General features: G+C 44.1%; 2 protein-coding genes across 13 annotated transcripts; both read right to left on the minus strand.

Annotated features, from left to right (window-relative positions):
- Positions 1 to 1,177: 1,177 nt before the first annotated feature.
- On the minus strand, positions 1,178 to 2,731 carry LOC109779702 (RING-H2 finger protein ATL8-like). The gene has a single exon (XM_020338344.4). It carries the CDS (start codon positions 2,016 to 2,018, stop codon positions 1,506 to 1,508), a length of 513 nt encoding a protein of 170 aa, XP_020193933.3. The 5' UTR covers positions 2,019 to 2,731; the 3' UTR covers positions 1,178 to 1,505.
- A 1,919-nt stretch (positions 2,732 to 4,650) lies between these two features.
- On the minus strand, positions 4,651 to 10,858 carry LOC109741387 (uncharacterized protein At4g15970). 12 transcript variants are annotated; one of them, XR_005760371.3, is made up of 9 exons: positions 10,497 to 10,857; positions 9,443 to 9,808; positions 8,805 to 9,286; positions 8,589 to 8,703; positions 8,157 to 8,295; positions 7,031 to 7,215; positions 6,782 to 6,841; positions 5,523 to 5,620; positions 4,651 to 5,383 (listed from the first exon to the last, which is right to left on the minus strand). XR_005760371.3 is itself a non-coding variant. In XM_020300471.4 (4 exons), the coding sequence occupies exons 1-4, from the start codon at positions 10,806 to 10,808 to the stop codon at positions 8,682 to 8,684; spliced, it is 1,182 nt and encodes a 393-aa protein (XP_020156060.1). In that variant the 5' UTR covers positions 10,809 to 10,858; the 3' UTR covers positions 8,588 to 8,681. The 12 variants fall into 12 exon arrangements, 1 of the variants encoding a protein (XP_020156060.1); XR_005760370.3 differs by lacking the exon at positions 7,031 to 7,215 and adding an exon at positions 7,644 to 7,757; XR_006665484.2 differs by lacking the exon at positions 7,031 to 7,215 and adding an exon at positions 7,644 to 8,077 and having other exon boundaries at positions 5,090 to 5,383.
- Between the last annotated feature and the right edge of the window lie 458 nt (positions 10,859 to 11,316).

The raw sequence follows: 11,316 nt of genomic DNA on the forward strand, positions 1-11,316 counted from the left end.
AAGACGTACGACTACATCAACCGCGTTGTGCTAACGCTTCCGCTTTCGGTCTACGAGGGTACGTGGACAACACTCTCCCCTCTCGTTGCTATGCATCACCATGATCCTGTGTGTGCGTAGGAATTTTTTTGAAATTACTACGTTCCCCAACATTATTATGGTTGATTATTAATAACAAGGCCCTCACCCAGGATAATCTAGCTAAACGTTGTGTCGAGGAAGATTTAACTTGTGTTTTTTGCGATGAGCTGGAAAGTACTCAACATATGTTCTTTGATTGTATAGCGGCATCTCATACTTGGCATCTAATTGCTAGTTCTCTTAACATTCCATATCCTGGTTCATTTGATGATTTATGTTGTCATTGGAAACATAAGAAATCGGCAGTGGTGATTAATATTGTTGCCTTGTGGAGCTTATGGAATGTATGAAATGAGTTCGCCTTTCAAGGCCATGTTGGGATCCAAACTGCATTCTGGACAAGCTGAGCACATGTCTTCACCAATGAAAAATTATATCGATGGTGCTCAGTCTGCCCTTCTCGTGCGATATCTTCTGCTTCTCGATCATCACCGGGAGGAGTCGTTCAGGATCTCTTGGACCTAACCCTGCCATTGGATGCCACGGATGATCAACATAAGTAGATTGTTCGCCTCAACACCAACTAGTTTGCTTAAAATCTGCTAGGGTGTGATAGTGCTGATCCTTTTGTTTGCTATCTAGGTTGCATTCATAGGTTGTGGATGATGTGTTATGTGTGACTGTTGCTATGTTGGCACTTTGCGTTTGTAATTTGTCTGTTGCAGTACTCTAGTTGTAGCCGAGCGTTGTGAAACGGTTGAATGTTTATTGCCTCACCTTTTGATAAAAGTTGAGGCTGGGGAAACCCCTTTCTTTTAAAAGAAATATCTTTTCTTTTCTTCTTAAACAAAATTACATTTAAACTTGAAACTTTACCTGTCAACAACACACGAGTACTGCGCTATGCATAAATTGTTTCAGATTTTCTTGGTGTAAAATAAATATATAAAAAGATAGGATTACAAATAAGATTTATCATTTAAGATATTTCCAAGCGCGTCCACAAGTTTCGCCAAAGTTATACTCACGGGCAGTTTTCAGTATAGATGTCTTTCAGCAAATTCTTATGCCATTTCCTAGTTCCAATCGTGAGAAATAAGCAGAAAGTACCACCAAATTCACATTCCCAGTTCAAGCTAAGTGCATGTTTTTATAGCAACTTCCACATATGTACAAATAGGTTACAATCACAAATCCCCCCATCAAATATGTATGTACACACGCCTTCATGCTCAATGGTTCCCATTTCCAGAGTAGCCACACCTAAAAAGAATCAGCACCCAGCAGGCCCCCAAACCAAGAGAAAGGTAAATAAGAAGCTAACCGATGGATGAGCTTATGCACCGGCTAATTTCCCTCAACACACTTTTCCCTTGGCCTTTTGCCCAGAGTGCGCACGCCACTAATGCCGAGCTACAGCGACGTCAGCGGCACAGCGGCACCGCCTTGAGGAGCGCGTCGAGGCCGCCGGGCCGCGCGCCGCAGCGTCCGCTCCGCTCGCCGCGCGGCAGCTCGGCGACGAGCACCCGCCGGCAGGACGGGCAGGAGGAGTGCGAGCGCAGCCAGGCGTCGACGCAGGCCGCGTGGAACGCGTGGCTGCACTGCGGCAGCACCCGCATGTGCTGGCCGTCCTCGAACTCGGCGAGGCAGATGGCGCACTCATCCGCCTCCGACGCCTCGCCGCCGTCGGCGGCGTACCTGACGGTGGGCAGCGCGCGCAGCACCTCCTTCTTGACGCCCCTGTTGGCGCCGGGCGGGGCGGCGTCCGCGGGGCGCGCCCAGCGGCGCGAGCACGCGCACCGCGCCACGAGGCCGAGGCCGAGGACGCAGACCAGCGCGCAGAGCAGGCCGGCGAGGATGAGGACCAGGTCCGAGTTGAGCGAGTCCTGCTGCGCGCCGGCGGCCACCGCCTCCTCGAGGAGCCTTCTCGCCGCCATGTCCGGGCACCGGGAGAGAGCTCACGAGCTTCGCCGCTGGCTAGCTAGTCGATAGTCGTCGTCGTAGCTCGAGGGAGGAAAGGGTGGAAGAAGTGTGTGATGGGAGGCGCCGGGTCGCTGGCTTATATAGAGATGGTGTGGGGAGGCGATCGTCGGCTTTTGGTCTTGAGGAAAATGCGAAGAATGAGCACGGGCGGGTCGTAGGCCTAGTAGGCAGGTCAGTGGAGTGGTTCGTTTGGAAGTTGGAACTTGAAAGTGGATCCTCCTTTGCCCTTTGGGGTTCCAATACTTCGTCACTCAGTGTTGCCACGCGGCTTAATATGGTCACCGTAGTGCTCTCTTTTAGCACATGTCTTAACAAGAGTCACTCATCTAAGTGTGACTTCTTTATTAAATCTTTCTACTAGGTCAACATGAGCAAGGCCGCCGGGAAACTGGGATGTCATGGTCGTATAGAAAATAAGGTGTATATAAATGTATTCCATGTAGAGGAAACTAGACATAGTATCATACATTTGAACAAATTATAAAGTATTTTTTTAAATTATAAGTAATCCATGTAGAGAAATTAAATATATGCCATTAAAAGCTCAAAAAAATATCCTTTTTCAAAAAGAAGGATAACCATCCGCCTCTACATCATATGACACACCCAACGAAGCCAACGTCCATATGTCACTTGAGATTCCGAGTTCGATCCTAAAAAAAAAGCAAAAATGCTACATCAACGGACTCATTAGGGGGAATTCACGGACCTTCCAGCTAACTAATACTTTGCCCCCCCCCCCCCCCCCCCGATTTTTAGGGGGTGGGGCCCTCCCTCCCCATTTGGTCCAATCATAGATGGCCACCTCAAATTTACCCCGTAAAAGGCCCGTAAGACTCCGTTGATGTAGCATTGCCGGAAAAAAAAAAGAGATTCTGAGTTTCAATTATGTGATGCACCACTTCTACGGTCAATTGACGGGTATTAGTCGTCGTAATAGTCGTACTTTATACTAGAGAAAACAATGTTAAGACCTTGACTTATCCGAGCAGCCAAGCCCATCTCTCAGCAACGGGGTTAGGGAGGGACAGGTGGCCTGGTTTGGGGCCGCAGGAGCAGCACTCCGGGTGTGGTGCACAGACTTTCGGTGTGCCGTTTGCTACCTGTCACTCAGCTACTGCCCGCCTCCACGTTCCCCTGCGTACTATTGACTTTTGGCGTTAGGTCGCTGGGTGGTCACGTTTCTAGCACAGACCTTCACCTCCGTTCTTTTCACGCCCTCGTATCCATTCCATGTGCGCACGATACGATCTGCGCTGCGCTGCGCGGGTCGAAACGAAGCCGAAAGAGGTACGCGCAGGACATGGTAACAAGTGTCAGCATCCTGCGGGACGACGCGAGACAGTTGCCGCAAGTGGCGCCCATGAACCAAAGATGGCGCCTCGTCTTCTGCCGCTGCGGAGAAGGAATTTTTTGCTTCCGACGGCCGGAGACGCCCGCCCCGAGACCGGCGCTCGGGGGAGCTGCCGCTTTCAGTTTTGGAGCTAGCCGGTAGTGGCGAACCGACGCACCCGCTCGGTTCGGCACATGGCTACAGTGCCTTTTTCCGCGGCACTTATCACATGGTCGAGCCAGCCGCCCGGGCGCAACCAACGGATCGCATGGCTTGGGTTGGGTGCACCACCCGGCCTCGGCGCGACGTGTAGGGCTCGTGGGCTGGACACGGCGAAAGCGATGTACTTTGAGCGACGGATGTTTGGCTTTCGGGACTGAAGCCGCGCCCACGTCCTGTAGCCTTTGTTGGTGCACTTGCGCTTGCATTTCGAAGCGAGAGCAACAGTGTAGGCACCGCGCCTTTGTTTCTGTTGCGGCACCGATAATATCTTGGGCGCATGGATGCACATCTGCATGCGAAAGAGAAGAAGAACAGCGAATGTTGCACATTCATGAACACATGTCTTGCGAAAATGTACAGCCTTTTGAAATTTTCGAAAGCACCGTTTGAAAAGGGTACACGCATGTCTATAGGATTTCTCAAAAAAAAAAAAAAGCTCCTTGTGGAAAGCGTGCCATGCGGCTTCAAATTTAATATAGTTTGCAAGGTACAAAATCGACTGCCTTGTTGTATTCCAGAAAGGCACAGATGGAATAATATTAACAGCCGAACATTTGTACGGTTGTACAGTATGATATTGCTGATGGGTTTTTTTTTCAGATTTAAAAAACTGCTTGTATGTTTCCAATATTCGAAACAATGCATTGTGACAAGACAAATCGTCATACACACATGATTCATCCGCAACGCTATGGGAGCTTTTCACCTGCATGCGCAATAAACAAAACGATGCTGAATTATGCCTCAAAGGAATTGGGTGCCATCGCATACCAAAAACCGTTATCAACAACCACTCCAGCTTTTGAAGAAAGGATCGATGAACACCCACCTTGCCTCGAGCAGTGTCATAGTCGGTATCGAAGGGACCGGCCCTCAAAAGACATTAGAGAATGACTAAAGGCTTGATCTACCATCAGAGTGCATGCATCGCTAGTGCCTTTTCTTCCTGGATAATTGGATTATGATTCCCATGATTAAAGTCACATATGCACACAGGTAGCTCTTGCTGGTTTTCAGCAAAGCCGAGCTGAAAAGAAGAAAACATATGATGCTCAATTATATTTGCATGCATGGTATCATATCCACCGAGATTTATTCCAAGGGACCAATCGTCCTGAACTTTGCATTGTGCGCTGGCTTCGGCCATGATAGGCACACCTCGTACCAGACTCCCGGAAAAAAGAACCTCGCACGAGCAGACGTGGTTTCGCTTCCAACACAAACAATGCCAGCCGGATTTTAGCACACGGGCTGCAGTTTTGCTCGCCGGATTTTCTCACCGTCGACGCCCAGGTTCAGCACATGGTATCATGCCGCTGAGGACCTGATGCCGCCACTGCGGCGGTGATCTTTTACCACTCAACGAAGGATGATCAAGTTCAGTGGCATTCAACAGTCTCAGGTAGGTATACGGGTTCGCCGTCCTTCGGCCACGGATGAGTAGAATCAAAACATGTGCAAAAGCAACCGTCAGAAAGAAAGTGATCATGAGTGCAACTTTGGACAGAAGGTGTGATTTCAACTGAAAGAAAGCCCAACGAGCTCCGAGCATGTCAGAGTAGAGCATCGCGGATAAGACCCCGGTTTCGTGATAAGATAAGGTATGTCTAACTGAAATGATGTGCTGTGGTTGATTTCGCTCACTGTCTTCGAAGTGGACACCATCATCTGAGCAAGCGAAAGGAGGATGTGTGCGCCTGATGAGTAGCAGGTTACCTCCATCAACGACGTGCTCCGGAAGATTCATCAGAGTAGGGGATTGTCCTTGTTGTAGGAAAAGCAGAATAGGGTATTGATCGTTAGGCCTCATAGTCATAGCAATAACCAAATCCATTAGTCTACAGAGACAAGATTTGATATGAGCACGGACCATATCCATTAGTCTATAGCGACAAGACTGTACCTGCTTGACATAATAGCGAGATCATGATTGTGGCTGAGCGCTTGAGCATTGTAGAGAAAAACATACATTTTGGACCCTGCACTTCACTTCAGGTGATCCTAGAATAATCATTCAGAGCTTATAAAAATTACTGAGCTTATATTTCAAAATATAGAATTTTTTACCGGATATTCAATTTGGCTCTAGGGAGCACATGCTCCTGTGTGCCAGAAATGGATTTTACAAATGTCAACAAAAAAAAAGTGTTCAGTGTCACATCCAAATGATATCTGCAAATTTTCAGGGGAAAAACTTAAGCATTTTGACCTGTGTAAAAAAAAAAAGTGGAACGCCAAATGTTACACTTAATTTAGTTTTTTTTCACCAACAAAGCACTGTTATCCCGTATCGCATGAAAATTGTCAAGCACACTTGCTACACTAACATGATATATCTACAAAAAATATCAGAATTTTTTAAATTTATTTACTACTGTATTTATTTTGATGTTACTGTTCATTAGGGAGCATATGCTTCCCAGAGCCAAAAATCCGCGTCCTTTTTTTACAGTAAACTTCATATTATTAGAACACATAAACTTCCATAAAAATAGAACAATTATATGTGGGGAAAAAACGTGATACATTCAGAGTTGAGCGCTTGAGCATTTTGTAGGAAAAAAACATGCATTTAGAATCCTACACTACAGATGATCCAAGAAAATTATTCAAAGCTTATAAAACTTACTCCTCCGATCCAAAAAAAAGTCACAGTTTTGAACTAAGGTAAACTGCAACACTTTGTTTTGGAATCGGAGAGAGTACTTGATTACATTTAAAAATATAGAACCTTTTCATAATAAACTTCGAATTATTAGAACAAATATAAACTTCCACAAAAAAAAGAAAATGCGCGAAAAGAATAGGAAAATAAAAAAACCCAGGAAATTAGGTTTTTAATGTTTACCTCTATATTTCAGAAAAATCTGATTTTTTTGGGTATTTAAACATCAATCTGGTTCAGCATGACCTATAATTTGGTAAATTTATGAGATCTATTTCTCTTAATTCTAGATCTAAAGTTGATCCACAATTATTTATAGATTTTTTTATCATGGAATATTTTTTAATTGCTAAATCTAAAGTTGATCCGCAATTATCTTCTAGAATTTTTAATCATGGAACTTTTGCACTTGAGTTGAATTCATAGGATCAAACCAAATGAGAAATCATATTTTAAAAAAGAATGATATATGTAGAAAGTCGCAAATACAAATTTACCTCCTGTAGGACACATGGTTTTACAGTTTCAGTGTTGTTGGTAGTCCTGGTTCTGTTTGCCTAAATGAAATCAAAGTTTACCGATAAGGAAAACTCTCATTCGAACGACTTAAATTTGAACTTTCTTAAATTTGCATGATTCTGCCAGCTACAATCTGTATATTTCCTTGCCTCAATGGGTTTGTGTTTAACAATTAATGAGGTCAAAATAGCTAGCAGCCTAAAACACTTCTCTTTTGCATGACGTACAATTGGTTTCCATTTTCTAGTGGATAGTAACTAAAATTCCTTCCTCGGTTCTGTCAAAAAAAAAATTCCTTCCTCGGTATTTCGATTTTCTAGTGGATATCAACTGAAGTTCCTTCCTCGGTATTGAACCTCTTGATTCACAGGATTTGGTAATATATGAAATACTCCCTCTGTACACTATTGAACTGCAAAAACGTCTTATAATTAGTGTACACACTACAGAGGTAGTAGAACACTAGAATATGATAAGAACACATGTACAAACCAGAGCCTGGGAAACCACATAAGTTTGTACACGATTCACCGAAAAACACATGACTCAAATAAGCACAGTGAAATAAAAGTCAAAGCAATGTCAATGGGAAAACAGACTTTCATTTATGTCATTTCTGGAAATCTTTCTAGAAATCCTGCGTTGTTTCACTTGAATCTGAGATCGGATGATAGTTGTAGTTCCATTTATATTTCTTTACTCCATTCCTTTGAATCAATCAAAAGAATGTGCCATCAAAGGAAAATTTATATTCTCATGCTTTTCATTCACTTTACCAAATGAATCAAGTGAGCCTCAATGCATTAGAAACAACAGGAATCCTATAAACACTGAAAATACCATTCCACCCCTCATTCAGTCATTCCGCATGGTCATGGATGATACACTGGGAAGTCATAGCCAGTTCATCTTTTGCTGTGCTGATGCCTTCAACCCTTGAACTTGGAATGTTCCCTATTGATAATGTCACAAGTCACGAATTAAGATTCACCGCCACGTTCTAAAAGTTCATTCTTGAACATTGCGACAATTATCAAGTTTCATCATGCTAGTTTTTAGACTATCAATAAGAGGAGAAAAAGGGCTTCCACTAAAAGGCAAGGAAACTGGAAACTATGTGTCAGGCTTCTGGAAATCATCAGTTAAGGTGATTTAAGTAGTATAGTCACTTATCTGCCAATCCTGTGTCCAGATCGCCTCTATTAGTGTCCCTCAGTTTGATTCTACAACTGTCTCTCTCGCAGTGCTTATCAAATAGATGAACGTATACATAACTGATGCAATTAAAAAATATGCACATAAGGCTGCAGCTCCACTGTCAAATGGAAACTGGAGAACAGAAACAGCTTGCACCTTCGTGTTGGTTATTTTTCCAAAGTAGAGGATGCATAACACTGATGAAGGCATCAACTGGCAGAGTCCTCAAGATATAATCTGGCTAAACCGGGTCTTTCTTAAACAAAAGGTGGAGTTCCTCATGCACTGGTTTTTCCTGAAAGACAGTAAAGTTGAGTCTGAGAATCTTATTCGGTACTCCACTGGACAGTGTCTAATCAGTAATGTAAACAAGTTATTTTGGTTAAAACCATTCAAATTTGAGCCTTAAGTCCTACGTCAAACTTAAACTACCAATTGTGTCTTTCTCTTCTTTTTTAGAATCTACATTAGCAACTGTTGACCACCAGAGGCTAGAGTCAACTAGGGTATCATCAAACTCATATGTAAATACAAGGTCATAATCTGGTCTTGATAAAAACAGAGGATATAATAATGATGTAAACAAACCTTTCAAGTACATTTTTCTTTCCAGTTGCCAACAAAATTCTCAGAAATTGACATGTTTGACTATACCACACCATTTGCATCCAAAAACATGTCTCACTGGTTTAACAATGAAAGACTGCATAAAGGAACCAAACATTATTAGACAACAGTACATAATTGATCATAGCATACTTCTTATCTACAAAAATCTAACTTAATTCCAAGGTAGCATTATACCTGCAATTTTGTGGTACCCTCCATGAGAATGCCCCAGATGTTTTTAAGCTTGGTGGCATAGACATATAATCCCTCCAATCTTCCATGATGATTCTTAAATCATGAAGTTTGCTTTGCAATCCAATGCAACAGTTAGCATGCATTGTGCAAACCTCGTTTAAATCTTTGCTTGGCTCACAAATACCACCAAAGTATGTAGTACTTAAAAACTTAATGGTTAATCCAATATCCATAATGTAAGGATCATGCTTAATAAAATTAAGTACATCCTGGTCATGATAACCAGGGTATCTCAGTCGTGAAGAATACCAAAACTTGTAAAACTCTATGCTTTGATTGTTCGACTTCACATAGTTGAACCCCCCATTAGCTATGTTTCTCAAGTCAGTTGCATTGCCTACATAGTGATCACATGCAACCTGAAGATCTCCATCCGGATAAAAATATGGAAATGGATTGCGAAACCACATTATATCTGCATCCTGAAATGCATATAAGAGAAGCAAATCAGTTTATGCTTATCGATTTGACTTTTTCAAGTTCGCTATTTTTAGGAAAAGGGTACGTCTTATTATGTTGGTATCAAAGTAGAATATTAATGCAATAGAGCAGGAAGTAAAGTAAACATGGAAATTTACCGAGAAAATGAAGCTGTAACCTTTTTCAAGAACTAGGCGCAAGAAATCCAGCCTTTTCCACATCATCTCCAGATACCCAGCAGTCAGAAACCTCTTCTCTTGAGAAAAGTCCACATTACCGGTTACAAGAGCATAACAGTAGGTATGGATCTCAGTACATCGTCTATATGCTTTCCTGTCGAAGGCTATTATCACAAGGTGTTTCAGTAGTGAACTAGTTCTAACACCATGCCGGAAGCTATCAATGAAAAGATCTATAACTGAGCCTGGAGAAGACCATGCAGCATTAAGCGTCGTCAATATAATGGTCTTATTGTCCATAGAAGCCGCTTGTAGAACTTGCTCAAGTTTGAGATATTCACTGTCCTACAAGGATGGTTTTACATTAATTGTTACACCGAGTAAACAACTTATAAGTTCTGCCTCAGAAAGCAATTCAATTTGGTAGCATATCAACCGCGTGCTAGACTGAAACACATTTCATCTGATGACGTAGTGCTAAAAAGGAAAGGCATCAGGCTAATCACTGACATAACCCAAAGAATAAAATATTTCAATCGAAACAAGACAGGAATGATTAAAATAAGGAGGAAGGTTGACATTTCACCAGGAAATGTACAATCCATTTGAATACGACTATAAAGCACAAGGCTAATCATTTGACATGTTAGTTATTTCTCTCAGTGGAACAGATCCAGCTAATAAATAAGCTTAGAATATTCATGATGACATCAAATCAGCAGCTATAAGTGTATTCGTTCACTCCTTAAGGGTTTGCAGATTTTAACATCAAAATTCATGTTCATGCCCACCAAATCAAATTGGTTGTTCCCATATATAGGACAGAGCAATTGCTTGATCAGTTGATTCTAAAGACCAAACGCTAAAATTAGGGGTATTAGCAAAACAAATGAGGGCCGGATAACAGCATGCTAACGGCCTAAGATATGCAATTCCACTATTCAATTTACAGAACTGAAAAGTAAGGCAGACGAGAGACTGGCAACATCAACGAGGAGGAGGTGGAGAAGGGGGAGGGGAGACGGAAGCACACCAGATCGTCGGCGGAAATGTGGTCGAGGTCGCGGTCCTCCTCGGCCTCGGGGACCACAACCGGAGCTCGTGGCGGGCCCCACTCCCTCGAGGGCCAGCGATCCCACACGACCTGCACCGGCGGAGGCGCATTCGACACGACGGCTCGGTACAGCACGGCGCAGGGCAGCGCCACGGCCGCGGCGAGGAGGAGCACCGACGCGGCTCTCCGGAACGCCGAGGCCGGGGGAGGAGGCGGCTTCGAGTTGCCGTACAGGCGGCGGAGGGAGGTCGCGGACGGCAGGGCCAGGGTTTGGCGTGAAGGCCTCGCCATTGCGGGTTACAAGAGCCGGCGGCGGTGTGCGCTGACTGCTGAGTCGGTTGCCCAGTGTGAAAGTGTTCCAGTGCAGCGCGACGGCCCCGGAAGGCGGAAACAACGAATGTCCGTAAACGAATCTGGAAAGCGTAAACCACACTTGCAGCGAGGAGGCGCCTGCGAATGGCCATGGAGTGCATGCGCATGTACCGAACGGAGATGGAGCAAGAGCAACCGAGCAAATCGTTTTCTTTGGCAGAAAGAAAAGCGATCTAGCCTCCGCCCCCGTCAGAGAGTGCCTCCTCCGGCGGTCATAAGTGGTGAGGGGATCATTGGATCTGCGCGTGTGGATTGTTTTAGGCATTAGTAGCTTAGAGCATCTTCAGCCGTCCCCCCGAGTTCCCTTTCAGGAGGTCTTTTTCATCGCCGGCGCGCATTTTTTCACCCAGTCATGTCCTCAAAAGTTCAAATAGCGCCGGATTTGGCCAAAATTACGTACGGCGGTCCCAACCCAAACCCAGAAAGC

Source organism: Aegilops tauschii, chromosome 6 (assembly GCF_002575655.3).
Source record: "Aegilops tauschii subsp. strangulata cultivar AL8/78 chromosome 6, Aet v6.0, whole genome shotgun sequence".
Taxonomy (NCBI): domain Eukaryota; kingdom Viridiplantae; phylum Streptophyta; class Magnoliopsida; order Poales; family Poaceae; genus Aegilops; species Aegilops tauschii.